Source organism: Helianthus annuus, chromosome 1 (assembly GCF_002127325.2).
Source record: "Helianthus annuus cultivar XRQ/B chromosome 1, HanXRQr2.0-SUNRISE, whole genome shotgun sequence".
In the NCBI taxonomy this organism is placed as follows: domain Eukaryota; kingdom Viridiplantae; phylum Streptophyta; class Magnoliopsida; order Asterales; family Asteraceae; genus Helianthus; species Helianthus annuus.
In genome coordinates, this window is record NC_035433.2 from 82,047,486 (window position 1) to 82,067,246 (window position 19,761).

Here is a 19,761-nt window from a genome sequence, read left to right on the forward strand (position 1 = left end):
TTCATGATCGTGATTTTGAGTTTTATAGGAGTTTTTTTATTATATGTAAAATAAATTATAAATTATAGGTTTTTAATAAAACCATGATTGATGAATAAATATATATTATTTGCAAAGATGTTAATAATAATCCTCATGGATGTAATTAACAAACAATATTTTTTTTCCTCAAAAACATAACTAAATAGAAAAAAAAAACTCTTTTCAAACGATGGTCTTGAATGATAGGGTTAAACCCTAAAAGAGAAGAACTAGGAGAATATTTGGAGAAGATAGGAGAATTTCAAACTTCAAATCTGATTTCCTTCCTTCATATTACGTACAATATTACGTACATAAATAAGTAAATAACCCAAACAATTACATTAGACTCCCTAAACTACTAATAATTAGTAAATACCCCCTAAACTATTATTTTTCATGTAACATTGAATACCAAGATCATGTTAGTCATAACTAGTTCCTTTACACATGACATGTTTAAATCAACGTTTAATAAACTTTTTATATGCGACAGTGTAAAATTCTTTACAACTCATAAAGCGCCACGTTGGTGTTAACATGACATATTTAGCCATTTAGGAAAAATATAAAGCATAAGTGGTTGCGGTTTAATTATGTTCGTAAACCACAAAGGAAGTGTCACTGATGATTTTTTTAGTTTCTTTTTACAAAACCAAATAATAATAATAATAATATAAAAGATATACGTATACAAATACACATAGGGACATGGTGTGGTGATATATGTGTAAGACCACCCGTAGTGGTAAACAAGAAAAATGCCCTCAACATGGGGCATTATACGACACGTGGCATCCTAGTCACACATAGGGCATTATAGGCATTATTCCAATAACGCTCATTCAATCATTTTACAATTATTTTTTTTAATTTAAAACATAAAGTCTTCATTAATTTAAAATAAAAATTACAATACTTGAAAAAAAATACCAAAAAAAAAAACAGAAAATTAAAAAAACCGAAAAAAATACAGAAATTTTTTTTTAAAAAAAAATAGATGATCTAAAGTCCATATTTTTCTCGTATTTTTTGGCGACGCATTTGAGCCAAGATCAACGCGTCGCCTTGGAGGTGGTCGATCGGTTTGGACAAAAACTCAATGTCCTTTTCCATTTGTCTCGCCTCTTGCAAGTCGTTGATGCATGCTTGTAAAAAAATAGGAGAAAGTGGGTGTTTTTTATAAAGTAATAGAAGAAAGTGGGAGAGAAAGTAGGAGGATTTTTATAAAAAAATGGAGAAAAAGGGTTGATATATATATAGTGGGTAAAATTTTGAATTAAAAAAAAAAAAAAAACTTTTGACCGTTTGTCAACGGTCGAATCTCACAACCCAACAACAATTCAGCGTTTTAATAAACACGCCGGAGCCAATTTTTTTTCAAAAAAAACGCCCGGTAACGCCGCATGTAGTGGAGGAGCAGGCGTTTTCCGGCGTTTTTTTTGAAATTAAAAAAAAAACGCCCCATTACGGGGGGACTAAGGTACAAGTTTAGAAGGATTTGAATTGATTTGAGGTAGTGAATTTGGTTTATTTAAAAAACATATTTTAGTGGTTCATAGAGTCTCTTGATGGGTAAATTTTGGGTAAAAATATGTTGAGCATAAGAGGCTACCTCTTAACCGGTCAAGCCTCTTAATGGCTCTAACACAAGATTTTTTTAACGGCAAATTTCATTTTTCATTCATTGCGGGACTTGAACACATTAACTCCTCAAATTAGGAGCTATAACCCCTATAAGAGGCATTGCCTCTCCCATTGAACCACCAACCCCAATAATGACTCAATACAAGGATATCAAACACCCTATCCTAGAAGAATTGAAAGTTGTTAAAAAAAACGAACAATAAGTATGAACTATATTACATTTAGCAACTTAGGTGAATACTGATTTCCTTTGACTTTTTTTTGTTTGTCTTTTTTGTGTTTTTTTTATACTTTTATCTCTTAGTTTCAACATTAACATTTACAATCTCTTAACTTTCTAAGGTTGTGTGTAATGGGACGCCATGTGTGCATATAAAGTCCCAATGGCGCCTAGCACACCACGACGGTGGGCGTTATGGGGCAAAAAAAGAAGGGTAACGCTATCTCCATAGCGGCGTGATGGAGGGAAGTTTTAAAGCTTTGGCCAATCAAATATTAGTTAAGGGTTTTTATAATTAATTAATAAAATTGAAAGTTAATAATTAGGTAATGATGGGTAGGGACTTTATGACTACGGACTCTAGTGATATAACGCCTCATAAAGCCCATGTGTGACGTGGCACCACGTGTCGCATAACGGCCACAAATGGGCTTTATGACTACGGATGGCCTAAAGACTTTATAATTGAGTTTTACGTGTTTATCATCATATACGCGTCGGTATAAATTTAAATTGACTTACGTTTCGATGTAACTTTACCCGGAAATGAGTTGAGTCAAATATAATATGCTCTTATACTTATTACTATGTATGTTTTCAGTCAGTCTACGTTTTGACATACTTGAGTTTTTTCTTTCCTAGACTTTATTATTTTTACTTTTCTTTATGTTTAATGTTTTATTTTGAGGTTCCTTTTTCATTAATCTTACATTTAAGATAACATTTACATTTCCATTATAATTAATATAAAATCATCTTGTCCCAATGTTCATTTAAATTTATTTTTATGGTTTTATGTCAAAGTAAAACATATGCCGATATTCTTTTGAGCATACTTTTTTCCTTTAATACATACACTGAACCAAAATAGATATCCGCAACGAATCTTTAACTACCCCTAGGGTTTTTGTAAAATACTCCTACACACACTAATATTACGGGTCATCTCAAGAAATACGAAAAGCCCAATAAAAAAGCCCATCAAGAATCTTTAAGGACCCTAGGGTTTCTGTATATGAACTCACTCGTTCATTCTTCACTGCCTCTCTACCCCCCGCAGCAGCTCTTTCAGGATTACCGATGGTAAGTGACATAATCCATTTCTGTTTACGAATCGATGTTGGTTATTCAATCTATCAAGCTGTATTCATTCGTCTGTTTTCTTTATGATTCTTCTCATCGTTGGTTTGTTAGTTTGATCTGTTAGGGTTTTTACGTATCTGATATCACATCAGTGTTTGATTAATTGTAGTTAGTTTCTGTAAATTGATGCAGTTTTTATTTTTTTGTGTATAAATTTGTTGATGAAAAATTAGCAGTTTCCAAAAAAATTAGGGATTTTTGAAATTTTATGTGTTATATTGTCATTAATATAGTTTGCAGATTAAAAAAGGGTTTTTAGTGAAACATAATTTGTGTTTGTGATTAGGCTTTTATGAATATCAACTGTTTTATTTTCTTATGTATATTTGTTGCTCATGCTTTATAGTGAAATTACTATCTAGGTGAAATTCTAGCATTGTTATGAGGTGCTAAAAGGGTCGGGCTTGCGGGTTGTTGGGTCCAACTTGATCCGAAAACTTTATACGAACCGAACCCGATGGGTTGACCTAAACACGACCCGTTCAATCTGAATTTTTTATTTTTTTGTTCTCAAATTAATATATTAAATTTTATTTTTTACTACAAAAACATAAATGTATATAATACAACTGCATTTTAATTATAAAACCTTTTGTCAGTCTTATGCATTAAATTAAATACACACCTAAATTAAATTAGGACATAAAACATATTGTAAAAAATAAAAATAATATAAATGGGTCAACTCGTCAACCCGACCTGTGTAGCTAAACGGGTTCGCGGGACCTGAACTCGTTTAGACTAAACCTAAACCCACGTTTTGTGTCAGGTTTATGTCGTGTTTTCGGGTCGTGTCAGAAATTCACACCCCTAGTTGTGAATCATGTTCTAAGTTTTTACTTTCACTCTTGGTGTTTATGTCTATCTGTGGTTATGTTTTGTTTCTATACATTTGTTACTACACATTTGGGGTTTTAATGCGTATTTTTTTGTTGTTTTTAAAGGCTTTTGTCAAAGCCCAGAAGTCAAGATCATACTACAAGAGGTTTCAAGTCAAGTTTAAGCGAAGGAGAGGTGAGAAATAACGAATATCAATCTATTAGCCTCACTTATCTTCTTTTGCACCTTTGCATTTTTTTTGTACACCATGCTCACTATTATTTTTTAATTGTGTTTTGTTTTATTGTTTTAGAGGGTAAGACTGATTACCGTGCTAGAGTCCGATTGATTAACCAGGACAAAAACAAGTACAACACACCAAAGTATCGATATGTTGTGCGATTTGTAAGTTCTACGTTTTATTCTACTTTTAAAAAAATATTGCTACTTAAGTATTGAATTATGGTTACACTTTTATAGAAGTGTTCACTAATCTGTGTTTTTGGGTCATCGTTTAATTTTCTAGACCAATAAGGATATAACCGCACAAGTCATATCTGCAACCATTGCCGGTGATATTGTTCTTGCATCAGCTTATGCTCATGAACTCCCCAATTACGGTCTTAAAGTCGGGCTTACCAACTACGCCGCAGGTTTGTATTTTTTTGTTTAGTTAATAATCGTATCACTTTGTATTACGTGTTTAGAAATTAAGCTCGCTTTATCTTTTGTTTGTTATAATAGCTTATTGCACTGGGCTTCTGTTGGCTCGTCGAGTATTGAAGAAACTTGAAATGGATGAGGAGTATCAGGGCAATGTTGAGGTATATCCATACTATTTTTCATTAGTTTTTATTATTTGTTTTTGTTTTAATAGCAGTGCAATGATATGTTTTATCGTATTGTGGTTTTACAGGCCACTGGAGAAGACTATTCTGTTGAACCTGCAGAAACCAGAAGGCCGTTCCGTGCTCTACTTGATGTTGGCCTTATCCGAACCACCACCGGAAACCGTGTTTTTGGTGCTCTCAAGGTTTTACATTTCACTTGTTTATCGTCTTAAATGGCTAATTATATGAATTAAGTGATTTTTTTACGAATAATTTTAGGGAGCTTTGGATGGTGGGCTTGATATCCCACACAGTGAAAAACGGTTTGCTGGTTTTAACAAAGACGGGAAGAGTCTTGATGCTGATGTTCACCGAAAGTACATCTACGGTGGACACGTTGCTACATACATGAACGTGGGTTTAGTTTCTTTTACCATTCAAAGTTTATAATTTGGTTTTATCCAGTTGAACGGTTTAAAATGTATGGTTTCTATTTGTTACAGACTCTACAAGAAGACGAACCCGAAAAATACCAGAGTCATTTCTCTGAGTACATCAAGGCCGGAGTTGAACCCGACACCCTTGAAGAGCTTTACAAAAAGGTTCATGCTGCCATTCGTGCTGACCCGATGCCCAAGAAGTCTGATAAACCACAACCTAAGGAGCACAAGAGGTAGTTACAGTCTTTATTCTCGATGTTACAAAACCAATTTGTGAATTTATAGATAACAATGGTTTGTGTGATTTTTTTAATGGATTTGTGTTGTGTTTGTTGTTTTAGGTACAACTTGAAGAAGCTAACTTATGATGAGAGGAAGCAAAAGCTTATCGAGAGGTTAAATGCTTTGAATGCCGCTGCTGGAGCCAATGATGATGACTCAGACGAGGATGACGAGTGAGAGATATATGTTTTGTTTTTTTGATATGGTATTAGGTCTTTGTTGGACTAAAGTTTGTTTTGTTTTGTTTAGAATCTTGAGAAATGTTTTGATGATTAATGTTATGTTGAACTTGTTTTGTTATTGGTTTTGATGTCATGGAAGCAATTTTGTTAAGCCTTGATTCAGTTGAGTGTAATACTGTTTAAAACAAGTGGCTTTCATAAAAAGGACAACGTTACAGTTTTTTTAGTTTCCTAAACGAATTGTGATCACTAGTTATAAATTAGGGTTATTGGATTTTATTACCCTTAACTATTGGTCATTGGCCGCTGTCACCCCTAACTATCACTTTAACTCCCGTCATCCCCAACTTAACACTTAGTGTGTTCTGTTACCAGATCACTCACTTTTGATCCTATTATTATACTTTAGGGGGGGGGGGGGGTTTCTAAAATCCCTAAAACCTTCCCAAGATCCCTATGACACCCCAAAAAATGTAGTAACATGTTCAAAAGTTAGGGATCGGTTAACAACGTAGTGACAGAACACAGTAAGTGTTAAGTTGGGGGTGATGGGCGTCAAAGTGATAGTTGGGGGTGGCAGCGGCCAATAGACAATAGTTGAGAGTGATAAAATCTAATAACCCTATAAATTATGATCTAGGGTTCATTGTTTGTTAGCTTTGTTTTTATCAAGAATATTGTAAACCGGGTCTTAGGAGGCTTTGAGACATCCAACTGACTTGGTCTGCACCTTTGGGTTCAAAGCCTATGAATCTTTGAGCCATCTAATTGCTTCTATTGTCCGCTTAACTAATTATGAAGACATGAAAACGATCAAATGGCTCAAGAGACTACTGATTATATTCAAAGGCTTTGAACCCGAAGGTTCCAGCCAGCTGTCTCCAAATCTCTATATTTTTTACTTTGATTACATACCTTTGAAAATTTTATTTAAATTGATAGTTTTCCTGAAATAATATTAAACAGTATACGGGAATAAGAATCTTTTAGTTTGTCATTTCTACAATGTTTGTTGTGTTCATGTTGACTGTTACCTTTTCAAGAAATTAAACAATTTGTGACTTTGTGTTCGGCTTAACCGGTTTGAGAGGTAGCACATCACCTCTCTATGGTTTCCTGCCTTCTTATTCGACAATCAATAATGTTAAAAAGTGTTTTTCGCATCATGATTCATGGATGAGATATAGGTAACATAAAAAATGTACGCGTACATTGGCTTTCGAGTTATGAACATGCAGTTCAAGGACAACTCAACGTTTTTAAAGAACTTAAGCGACCTCTAAATCACACCTTCTTTCTCTTCTTGGGTTGTAAAGGGATACCCAATGAACTCCGCAAGTCTCTTCACGTTGCTTGTAGGATCCTTTTTCATATCTTCATATTTCAAGAAAAGAAATATCTCGGGTCTCTCCAAACTTGCTTTCGAGTATCCTGACATATGATCCCAATATGGACCACATAATGAATAAATGAAATGCCCTGACTAAACTCATCAAACGCCTCTTCAAATGAGGCATCTTCCATGGGTAGTTTTCCTATTCCTCTCATGAAGTGGTAATAAGAAACTATGACATCTTTTACATTCCGATATATGTAAACTATCTTGCAGTTTGATGCTCGGATTTGATTCTGGCAGAAAATTGTAAGGAAGGTGTGTGTGGCTATAGGTGCAAAGCATGAGTTCTTGTGGTGGTTTTCTAGAATTTGCTCAACTGATCTCTCTAAGTGGGAATGCAGTTATGAGGCATTTTTGGGAGCAAAGGATTGTTGGATCCATCAAACTTTTCTCGGGTTACTATGGCATAAGCCAACGCCTTTAGCCATGTTATGCTGCTTTTGGGATAACTGCATAGAAATACATCACTTGGTCGCGCCTTAAAGCTTTGTTGTACAAGGTTTGCTTGCCTTTCAACCTGCAAGGAGTGTGTTGAGGAAGCTTTTTGGCCATTTCTTTAAAGTGGCTCGTTTGTAAACAAGCCTAGTGAAGGTAAGCACGCCTTGTGTGTGACAACTGGCAAAATTTCATGATAATTCCATACAACTTAATCACTATTTATATATTTTCGATTCGATGTGTCGTGAAAACAAACAACTATGTCATAATACATTGGCAAACAATGCTGAAAAAACTAGTCACCTGAACACACTATTAATGCCAAGAGAGTTCAGAAACTTCCTGAAACGACTAATGAATGATATAAAAGCCTATCATGATAAACATATATACAAAAACCTTAGGGGCATCACTTGTAATAATACCTAAACTTTCTAGAAAAATGCCTAAACACCTAAAATTGTCCGACCCGAATAACTAGTGACGGGAAGGTCCTAGTGAAAACAACGGGACTGGGTTGGTCTGCGCACGGACAACAAGATAACCCAATGGGTTTATGTCCCCCTTTTCTTTTGAATATACATGATAACTAGGGTATGGTTAAGCTACGGAATGAATTCTCGGATCACGTGCGAATAGGCGCTAACTTAGGCACCATTAATCCTTTTAAGGATCACGTAACAGGAAGTAGATTTATCGGGTAAGGACGAGCCCCACTCACGGTCCTTGTGCGGCCACTTAGAGTGCTTTTGTGTCCCTGTCGAAGTGAATCGACACTTAAATCGTCTACCGTGTTGAGTGCTTCCTATGTCGGCACACATATTAATGTCTTAGCTACGCATTAATGATCATTAGGTTCATAGACGCTTACATACCAGCTTTTGATACTCAAATTTTCAAATGTTTTTAAGATTCATTTGATGGAAACTCACAAATACATGGATTTACAAACTTTAGTAACGTTTTCAACTTATGTACAAGTAAGAGGACGAGTTGGTCCTGCTTACAAAGACTCTTTTGGGCCCGACCCATTCTCTCTTGTGCAATGCACAAAGACTCTCCTGGGCTAGACTCACAGTTTTCATATAACATGCCGAGAAAATGATTTCACTAATTTTTCTCCACAACTTTTAAACCGGTAAACAAAAGATTTGTTAAATTTTTTTTTTTTCAAAACAAACTATGAACTCGCTCAACTTTATGTTGACTTTTTCGCATGTTCTTTCTCAGGTTACTTTTCAAAGTTATGGCACGGTTGGAAAAGGAGAACCATGAGGATTCGAGTACTTAGTGGGCGTTCGATTTCTAGAAGTCTTAGCTTATTTGCTTCCGCTGTGCAATGAAGATACCAGTCCAGTCACGCCATGCTCTGATATTGCGGGGTGTGACACCACCAATGGCCATCGCCACCACCACTGACCACCATCACCATCACCACCACCCACCGCTGCCGCCACCCTTCGCCACTGAACACCGATGCCACTGTCGACCACCGCCGTTGATTTTATTCTTTCTTCTTTTCATGCTTATCAAACAACACATTGTATTGATTAATTCCATTCCCATATGGTAACCAAACAAGACTATTGAATGATATCCATTTTCATTCTATCAATTTCGTTACTTTATACCAAACAAATTCACCTATTAGATTCCAATAAAATTCTTAATAGTTTGTATCGTATATTGATAGTAGATAGTTTGACACCCTTCCAGGGTGTCGTTTATAAAAAAAGGCTGTTGTGTTTAGGTATAAAATAAAAGAATAATAGGTTTTAATAATCCCAACTATTAGTCATTTGCTGGCAACGATTCCAACTTCAAAACCTTTTCACATATTGTAAGCTAATAAACCTTTGCTAAAAGAACCTTATTTCTTTGTCCCCTTTTCCTTTTCTGTTAGCAAAAGTCGATTGGTTACAATACATGAAAAGGTGGGACCATCATCGGTTATTTTTGAATTTGAAACCGTTGCTGGCCAACGCCTAATTTGGGATTATTAATTTTTTCCCCAAAAAATAAAAGGTTAGTAACCGACAATAACCCAAAATTTAAAGGTCTTCATTAAACTTTAATGATGAACCAAAAATCGAAATCGGAATTAGGGCTCAAAGCTCAAAACACCTTCACCGTTCATCATCTCCGGCGACGACACGCTCTCCGATTTCCGGTATGCAATCTCTCTCCTGATCTCTACGTACTTTTCACGTGTTTGTGATTGTTAATTGCATGTGTTTATGCTTGTTAATTGTATCTACACACCATCAATTAGGTAAAATTTGCGTGTTAAATTTGTTCCAATATTCTTCGAGCAACAAGTTGATTGACTAAATTTCAATGTACTACACTGTTGTGTGAACGATTTTGTAACTCAAGTTCATACAACCTTCTGCTATTTGTTGTATTTAGTATTTACTGATTGTAGTTTGTTGTTTTTTTAACATAATGTTTAATAATCTGTACTGTTTTGATATTTATCTGTTTTAAGTTGTATCTATATACTATCATTAGGTGTATAAATGTGTTTTTATCATTTATATATTATATTATATGGTATTAGCACTTGTCCTAGTTGAAGGCTTGGTTGATTGATTAGCATGTGATAAGATTGGTTGTCTTATGTTTTATCTCATCGGTAAGTTGTTCGAATAAAATTTAGATCTCGTTTTTCTATTGCTTTTTTGCGTGTAGTTGAAGTTCTTATTCATTGTTCGTTAGAAACTTTGCATTGTGCAAGGATTCCTTTCTTGTTTTCTAAATTTTTTTTAATGGATTAGGGTCATACTTATGTCTTACGATTCTCAGATTCTGTGTATCTTACCTTATATTGATTATGTTTCTTTCATCCAGTTTCTAGGATAATTTGGCATACGAGTGACAAAATGGTTCATTTGTTTCTTTCGGAACCTGACTGGGATTGGGATGGAGGTGATGATCAACAAAGAATATCTCTTTTGAATGACCTAGAATCAATGATCCGCTTGTTGATTACATCTCAAAGTCGATCAGAGGCACGGCTTTGGCTTTGCAAAGATGTTTCCGGGATAAGTTCTCTGTCTCGCAGGCAAAAGTGTGAGCTGTTTTCAACTTTACTCAGAACCAGCTCACAGAAGAGAGACCTAGTGGCTCAAATTTTGCAGATGATTTTTGAGAAACAGCCGAGAAGAGCAGGGTCTATTCTAGCTAAAAAAAGCGACATGCTAGAGGATTTTTTCAGAGGTAAGTCAGTTAGTTTCTGCATTATTTTGTCTATTTGTTTGAAGGTTGGTTCCCCTTTAGATATTCAGGCTAGACCAGTAATTTTACTGATTCTTGTTTGATAGGATATAATTAATATCTTGTCTGCTTTCGCGAGCCACACGTCTCTCTGAATGACACTCACTTCAACCTAATTTATTAATGAAAACAAACCTAATAAACCATATCTCATCATCCCTTTTTATATACTTACCTGGTATTGAACATAGCTTTTTTTATCTAGTTTAGTCATAAAAATACTATCATTGCTTACTTCGGTCAGGTGAAAATATGAGTGTTACTTTTTTCACTAATCAACCCCAATAGCATGACTCTTTGCCACCTTTGTACAAAGTTTGTAACATTTTTCAATAATGTGTGTCAAAAATGATAAAAAGATTTGTATACTTTCCAGTGATAATTTATTTCATGAATAGATGCTTAGGGTTAGGACGACTTTAGACACATTCCACTCATTTAACTTGTTTATTTTTAAGCTATATTATCATTTTAACCAGTTGACCCATTAGAGATAAAAATACAAGTCAACCCATTCAGAAGCAAATGGGTCGAAATCGACACCTTTAGGAGTTATCTTTTTTACTACGAACTTACTAAGTAGGTGTTGGGACTATGCAAATCTTGTAGCTTTTACTTCTTATTCGATTAAATATTTACTATTGGCGGTACATAAGGGTTACCAACACCAGTCTCATTGTTAATCATATAGGAAATACAAGGCGTATTTTGCTTTGGTTCTCAAATTTTTCTGGCACTAGTGATACAGAGCACAGAAAGGGTGCTAAAGCATTATCCCAATTTGCGTTTATGAATCGCGACATTTGTTGGGACGAACTCGAATGGAAAGGCAAACACGGACAATCACCCGCCATGGTTGCCACAAAGCCTCACTATTTTCTTGATCTTGATGTCGAACAAACAGTCGAGAATTTTCTCGAAAACGTGCCCGAATTTTGGTCATCTCATGAGTTTGCCGACACATTAAAAGACGGTGATATCTTGTTTCTGGACATGAAGTTCTTCGTAAACATGTTTTTGAGATTAATGTACAAAGAAGATATGGATGAGATATGGAAAATTGTTCACGAGTTTCTAACGGAAGAATCTTTCTCGTCGTTATGTTCACACCTTCTAATCGCACTTAACGAGAACGAACTGTGTGTTTTTCTAGATTTGCTTAAAAATGTTCTTGACCCAAATACCAAACCTAAAGATTCCGGTGACACGCGTCACTATCTGGAGGTCATACTTCCCAGATTCAACGGTTTAGATTCGAATTCGATCGATGAGTTTCTTTTGTTGAATACGGTTATAAATCGAGGGCGTCAGTTAGTACAGCTTTTACAAGAAGACGAACACCAGGAAGAAAAGACTCAAATCAAGGATATCGTGCAAAAGATTTGCACTTTACCAGAAAACCCTAATTGTTTAGTTCCATTAATTAAACGCTGCTTCACGAAAAAAAGCATAAATTCAATAAAATTACTCGGGTTGCAGTCTTGGGCTCTTCATTACTTCATGTCGGAGGGATATCGGGCTTCCGAAGAGTGGGAATCTTTATTTAACAGAAATGGAGTACGTTTTCGCCATGCTGGCAAGCATGAATTGTTGCATGATAAGATGTTAACAGATGAGAGTGACTCTGATTCAAGGAGAAAAAAGAAACGGAAACATAGAAAGAAAAGAAGGAGAACGAGGCGCAATGACGGCTATGATGATGATTTTGTGGATTTTGATTTTGAGTATAACAGGATGGATTTTCAATCTAAGGGCAGTTGTTGGTTGTTATCTACTGATGGATATTCTACTTCATGGAGCAGTGTAAGTTCATTGAGTTCGCATAGTTATTTATGCTTCTTCTTCTTCTTATTATTATTATCAGTGCATATATAGACGGGTTGTGTAAGTTTGTAACGGGTTAAAACGGGTTTGGGATGAAACAAGTAATTTTTTAATGAGTTGAAATGGGCTGGGTAACGGTTAATAAATAACAAATGTGTTAGTTACTATTACTGTATATAACAAATGTCAAATGGATGAACATTATTACTATTACTATTACTATTACGTTACTTTACTTTACTATTATATATCTTACATTTTTCAAGTAGATGTACAGTATATTTTTTATTAGTTTACTCTTTAATTATTATTTTTTTAATTTTAATTATATTATTTTAAAAATTATTAAAATTAGTTTTATTTGTTATCCTATTGCGGGTGTCTCTTTCGGTTGTTATTCCAAGTGCCGGTACGTATCATCGGAACTAACTGATACCGACCGAACCCCGCTGCAGAGCGCGTGTAATCCCACTAGTTATGAATACAAAAACGATATTATTGGAATTATAATTCTAATCTTTGTGTGAATAAAGTTTGGTCGAGTTTAAACCTATTTGACCCCATTTGAGATGATAAACAAACCCATCTCCCCATTCATAAGTAAATGGGTCGAAATTGGCACATGTAAGTTAAAGAGTTCCTAACATCACCTTTTCTAATCTCTCTGATCACTATGTAATTTTTCAGGCTGATTTACCAGAACACTTGTCAAAGCATTGTTTTTCTACTTGGATGAAGTGGGCTTTTTATAGATGGGGAGATTCAGCTTCATAATATCATAGTGGATTCATCATGTTGTTGTATTCAAGGTACATAATATTCTTTTAAACTTGCTTAAATTTAGGCTTGAGCTTGTTGAAGCTTGGATCGCTTTTGAGCTTTTAGCCAGCTGATCTCGAGAGTGGCTCGGCTCGCTTTCACCCCTAGACCTGCACATTTTGCCACCTCGATGTCAGTATAGAAATACTTTAATATTATTTTTCTCATACATTTATTGTTTGTTATTATTAATTAACTTTGGATTCTTAAATTCTTTAGGGTTGATTAATCTTGAGCCTTGCTACAAATTGGTCAAATGAAGCTGCTACTTCCATGGGATAGATAACATGCAATCATCATCATGATGCCATTATGCGTGAGGAGGTCAAAATGTACGCCAAGGGGACAAAAACGGCATTTGATGGGATGCCGAGTATTCTGTTAGGTATGGAACTGAATCCCTGTGGATTCCTTTCGAGTTTCTTTAAACACAAGGAAATTTGGTATTCGCAAAGTGCCCTTATATTGCTATATTATACAAAGATGGATCAAAGACAATTTAAAAACAAAACGGAATTTTCTTTGATAACATATGTCCATCTTTTTAGAATTACTAATGTAAAGTTAAATCCGTTAGGGTTATCCCTTATCTCGATAAACTAGTATGATGCAACGCAGTGGCGGAACTAGAAGAAAACTTCAGGGGTATCCCAAAACCCTTTTAACTAGACCCGTCCTTAAACATTCGAGGGCCCCCTATGCGGTAGGGGTGTGAATGGGTCGGTTTGGTTCGGTGTTTACTATTAAGGCATTAACCATAACTATAACCGCTAGTTTCAGTTACGAAGTTTCCTTAACCATAACCATAATCAAACTATTTTTTTTTAAAAATAAAATTGTTTAAGTGTTTAAGATTTTTTATAATGAATCGTTTCTAAGATCTTTATCTTTAATTTTATATAACTGGAGTTTAAAAATTGTCTTCGAATTGCCCTTCTCGTTAACAGAAATAATGAATAAAGTTAACCCAGTGGACTAAAATAACAACGGTGAAATCTTTTTAGACTCACAGACGAAAAATAAATGAAACATTTGAACTAAACTTACAAAATGACCAAAACCACATGGACTAAAATCATATTTAACTCTAAAAAAAATAGTTACAATAAATTAAATGGTTGAATGTTAATTTTTTTTAATAGCCAACGAAACTTCATTCATAAAAACTGTAACCAAATGTACCCAGCCAGAAGCTGAACCATAATACAAAAAACAAACCGAAAAAATCGGAAAAAAAATGAAAATGAAAATGGTTGAATGTTAATTGAAGTTGACTAAATGTGCCTAGACTGCAGACTAGTGTTGCGTCTGACTGTTGCCTTCTTATTTATCATCCCAAAGCTCATATTATTTATATTAATTAAATATAATTCACCTTCTTCTTCATTCTTAAGGTGTGCCGCTGCAACTCAGGTAACCGGAAAATTTCGTTTTAGTCGACTTGAAAATTTCAATCCATCTTAACTTTATCTACACTTAGGGGTATCCTAACATTTGTTTAGGGGTATCCCGTTAAATAAAATAGAGATTTAAGAAAAAAAATTACACTACGCCAAGAAAGTTGAGGGGTATCCCGGGCTATCCATCACCACCATATAGGTCCGCCCCTGATGCAACGCTCGCGTTACGGCGCATGCATCATGGTGACAGGAGGTATATATTTGGTACTTAACAAAATATCTGATTGATTGAATAATAACGCCATACAAAATTTACAATCAATTATAGTCACGATTGGTACATAATAACATAATACTACACAATAAGAGTTAATCTAGCCGCTCGTTTTCTATTTCCACCCCATAATACTACACAATAAGAGTTTATCTAGCCGCTCGTTTTCTATTTCCACCGCATAACACGTGTATAGATCGGTATGTGTAAAAAGTACAAACCTAAACAGATTAAATTTACTAGCTTTAATATATGTGACAACATTGTTTTTAAATTAACTGAAGTAAATTGTATAAAAATACGTGTGCACGTTGGCTCAATCGGTTTTTATGCAATGTAACAAGAAATAACCTTCGTACATTTAACCCAACAACCAAACTGGTTTGAAAATCAAAACCATTTAACCCGACAACCAAACCGGTTTGAAAATCAAAACCGTCTTGCAACTGATAATCATAGAATCTGTTTTGGACCGGACTGAACGCGTAGGTTTGGACCTGGTTTAAACTGAATTGACCCGCACCCATAAAAAGCCGAATCGTTTGCTAATATCTACTCCCATCTTACTCTGGTCACTCGGTATGTTGATATTGCTTGAAGCGAAAGTTGTGGAAATTCAACAAAGTACAGTGAAGCTTAACAATATTAATATTCCACTTTTGGGTTTTCATGTATAAACGATGACAACAGAGGTTTTAGACAATGAAGTTTAATTGAACCACAACATAACGACTCCTCGATGATCCCATACAAGTATCTAACTCTAGTTAGCAATTATGCTGGCTGTTGCAGCGTGCTTGCCTCCGCAGAGTCTCTTGCTTTTCACCTCTATTCAACAATCGATATACGAGTGGTATTACAATTGTAAGTTCGATTAAACCCTTCATTTGACATTCCTGCAACTTTGGGGCATTATGTTTGAGTGTCGACATCCAACATTGTACGTGTATTCACCACTTATTTAACTTCCGTTCTGTTGCATCGATAAAAAATATGTTTATGTTCTGTGTTGATCTGGGGTGTTCTTTATCTGACCCGGACTTGAAAAAGTTGAAATTCGATTCGAAAAGAATTTGGAGTTTGAACATTCGGATCGGTTTTTCTTCCGAACTGAATTGCAAATTCGGATTTAGAATCGAATCCGAAACAAATTTCAGTTTTACTTCAGTTCACCTTCATCCATCAAGCAAATCTCCAATGGTGTCTTGTTGAGCGACACTCACAACAACTATCTCACACGACGTGTTTTTAAGTTTCAGAAAGGTCTGTCTCAGGCGGGTTGGTGAATGTACAGGACCTAGAGAATGTTGATAAAACAGACAAGGTTGAGAGGAGGAGGAGCAGCAGAGAGAAGCGCCCAGTTGAGAGACGGAGATTGTACAGGCAGGCTCTCGTGCAGCCAAAGAAAAAAAGGGTTGAGCAGTCGAAGAAGAAGAAGGGTATCTAGGCTTTATAATTTGTGATGACAACTAAAGATTAGCTTTTTGTGAATGAGTACCAAGGGTGTTTGATAAATGGGGTGTAATACCAACACCTGTGAATGAGTAAGGTCGTGGCAGTGAGTGTTGCTTATGAGTGTATATATATATAGCTTGACTGCAGGTGTGGTGGTGTGATGAGCAGATTGGTTTTGTGAGAATGTTTGTTTTGTTAAGAGTATTGGTTATTAAGTTTGTTTCTTGATTCATAGATGTTTATTCTCATTAAGCAAGTACCAACACCAAGAACATTGAGAAATGTTTAGCTACTGGTAGTCCAATGGATATACTACCATACATTATTTTCAAACAATATATGTTAAAGGTGGCAGAAGAAATATATATATATATATATATATAGGGAGAAGATCATGCGAGAACCACCTCTTATTGCGAGAACCGCGAGAACCAATGTGAACACATGGCAAATTTGTAATTAAGTGACATTTAATCAAAAAAACACGCTCTCCTCTTATTTCAGCCCCTGCTCTCCTCTTATTTCATCACCTGTTCACCATCGTCATTCAAAATCTAGGGTTTCGCTGGAGATTTTGCTTAATCGGCGACGGAGAACTACGGCGGTGAGTTTCATGGCGGCGATCTTACAGGGGATTCGATTGGGATACTGATTACGGCGTTGGGATACTGATTTCGGCTACACATGGCTTCGCCTGATTCATCTCGTGTTGGAGTTGAACCTACGGCATCTGAAGGTTTTAGTTTTCGAATCCAATTCAGATGTTTATGCTATGATTTCAATTTATGATTTGCCCTTGATTCGAATCTCGTTTTGAAAGATTATTTGGTTGTTCTGGAATCGAAACAAGTTGCAATGACAGGACGATGGCTGCTGTAAGTAATTCAATTTTACATATAGCATACTCTAGCATAAAGACACAATTGCAGGGATGGTAGTCAGGTCTCAACAGGCAGTATTTGTACAGTTTTGGTTGGTAGTGCTGTATATTTAGGTAGAGATGGTAAGTTATATGATTCGATATTGGCCACAAACAAAGTTATAGCAAGTAGATCATCCGATGAGCTTAGTAAGTTATTACCAAAAACAAATTCGTGTACTGATACAGTGAGATCTATGTCTACCGATGATTCACTGATTAAGTACAGTTTCGGTTGGTAGTGCTGTATATTTAGGTAGAGATGGTAAGTTATATGATTCTATATTGGCCACAAACAAAGTTATAGCAAGTAGATCATCCGATGAGCTTAGTAAGTTATTACCAAAAACAAATTCGTGTACTAATTTAGTGAGATCTACGTCTACCGATGATTCACTGATTAAGAAAAGAATCTCTATGAGGAAGCATTTCTTAAAGTTCAAAGAACGGGCCATCACTCTTAAGTTTAAAGCATTTCAGTATTCCTGGAAGGAATCTCTCCGCTTGCTCTCCGTAAGATCCGGTGCAAAGTCGCAGAAGAAGTTTGAATCGATCTCTCGCTTGGGATATATCGATTCTCAAAAGCACCGTATATCTAACCATTCTCCTTCATCTACTCCTGGTAAGAAATGATTGATATACGGATATACCAATTTCAGGTTATTATAATATTAAGTTTTGCAAGTTCTAAAATTTTACTTTATATGTAGGTGGATGTTTGCGTCTGGTTCCAACGAAAGAGGTAGTTGAGTATGTGAACAAGATGCTTTTAGATTCACGTGTCAAGACCTACAGGAACATACAGAAGATGCCGACGTTTATATTAGACAAGAGGGAACGAATGGGCTCTAGGTTTATTTCGGATAATGGATTAGTGGAGGACCCTATTGATGTTGAAAAGCAAAGGGCCGTTGTTAATCTATGGACCGAAGAAGATAGACAAATGTTCTTAGATAATTATGCTTTGTTTGGCAAAAACTTCAAAAAGATTGCATCTTTTTTTCAACACAAAACAGTTGCTGAATATGTTGAGTTCTATTACAAGAATCACAAGTCTGAGAGTTTCCAAAAAACAAAGAAGAATTCAAAATTTTGCGAAAGGGAAGTCGTGTGATGTTAATACTAACAGTACGTATTTGGTGACTCATGGGAAAAGACCAAATCGGGAAACGGGGGCCACTAATCTCGACATGCTCGGTGCTGCTTCAGCAACGGTTGCTAATGTGAATGAACGGTCGAATGATTTTACTATCTATTGTAACGAGCAGGAAACTGTTGCAGCCGATGTGTTGGCTGGGATTTGCGGGTCGATATCATCAGAAGCTTTGGGTTATTGCATTACCAGTTCAGTTGACCACCCGAAATTGGGTCGTTCTTCGCTAAACAATGTTGATGAGGAGACTCGTTCGGATGACAGTTGTGGGGAAGATACGAATGTTGGAGTTGAACCTACGGCATCATCCTAATTTGTTATCAATTATGTATTACATGTAATTATTTGTGATTTTATTATTACCCACTTAACATAATGTAATTTTATTACTACCCATTTAACTTACAATATTAATATTAATGCCTAACTTACAATATGCACATGTGCATACATATCGACCAGTTGTATCTAACAGTTGAATCATCTTGTTTATTGATATACCATTGTTTATTATTATACATGTTACTAATATTAATATAAAACCGTTTGTTATGCCTTATATATAACTATACCCATTTGTAATACATTACATACTACACTGTACGTTATATAACTTTATGCACACGTGCATACCCATCATTTAATTTATTAACCAACATAATATAACATATTTTAACAATCGTGCACATCTATAACACATTATATATTACTGACACACATTTAATCATTACTAACATTTATTACCAACCATCTTGTTAGTTTAACCATTTTAATGCACATGTGCATAAACGACAACAACCAATACGAACTCCAAACATCGATCAGCTAAAATACCAACTAATTACGATATCAACTACTATACCAACTGTTGTCAACCAAATGTATTAGTGTCATAATAGACCACTTCCAACCACATTTAACCAAAACTATAAACGACATCATAACAAAGTACCATCTGACGTGTTAAAACAAACAAAACAAAACAAAAAGTACTAGTTTCATTAACATAAATCACCAACAAAACAGAAATACTATATGTTCCTAAAGTTAATAACCTGTTGTGTTAACTCATACCCTCAAACTTATCCTCATTCTTCCATTTATCAAGCATATTCCAACATTTTTCTTGTTTCATCGCCTCTTTATCTATCGTTTTCCGCATTTTTTCATCTCTCAAACCATGTGTTTTCTCTTTTGCAAGTTCCATAACAGTTTCCTTGTAC

General features: G+C 35.3%; 2 protein-coding genes and 1 pseudogene across 11 annotated transcripts in view; 2 read left to right on the forward strand and 1 right to left on the reverse strand.

Annotated features, from left to right (window-relative positions):
• LOC110870628 overlaps positions 1–19,761 on the forward strand; it is a 66,499-nt gene that overhangs the window by 41,289 nt on the left and 5,449 nt on the right. Inside the window, exons 1-7 of one of the 10 annotated variants that reach the window (XR_004874102.1) lie at positions 9,488–9,588; positions 10,269–10,637; positions 11,386–12,497; positions 13,206–13,469; positions 13,557–13,722; positions 15,804–15,875; positions 16,265–16,737. Coding sequence is in view for 2 of the 10 variants with exons in the window: in XM_035980085.1 (XP_035835978.1) it covers positions 10,301–10,637; positions 11,386–12,497; positions 13,206–13,292 (1,536 nt within the window). In the remaining 8 variants the exon portion in view is untranslated. Of the gene's footprint in view, positions 1–9,487; positions 9,589–10,268; positions 10,638–11,385; positions 12,498–13,205; positions 13,470–13,556; positions 13,869–15,803; positions 15,876–16,264; positions 16,738–19,761 lie in introns of those variants that run through there. The other 9 variants (XR_002553178.2, XR_002553179.2, XR_004873280.1 and 6 more) reach the window with 9 other exon arrangements.
• LOC110870624 (60S ribosomal protein L5) lies at positions 2,834–5,735 on the forward strand. Its single transcript, XM_022119806.2, has 9 exons — positions 2,834–2,971; positions 3,976–4,045; positions 4,164–4,255; positions 4,377–4,503; positions 4,595–4,674; positions 4,767–4,883; positions 4,960–5,094; positions 5,184–5,353; positions 5,462–5,735. Exons 1-9 carry the CDS (start codon positions 2,969–2,971, stop codon positions 5,577–5,579), a joined length of 912 nt encoding a protein of 303 aa, XP_021975498.1. The 5' UTR covers positions 2,834–2,968; the 3' UTR covers positions 5,580–5,735.
• On the reverse strand, positions 6,864–7,532 carry LOC110937593 (annotated as a pseudogene).

Bases quoted from the DNA above. Each gene is read 5' to 3' on its own strand.
- LOC110870624 (XM_022119806.2), top strand. The intron at 4,046-4,163 runs GTGAGAAATAAC...TTATTGTTTTAG, and splicing joins CAAGTTTAAGCGAAGGAGAG to AGGGTAAGACTGATTACCGT. The intron at 4,884-4,959 runs GTTTTACATTTC...GAATAATTTTAG, and splicing joins GTGTTTTTGGTGCTCTCAAG to GGAGCTTTGGATGGTGGGCT.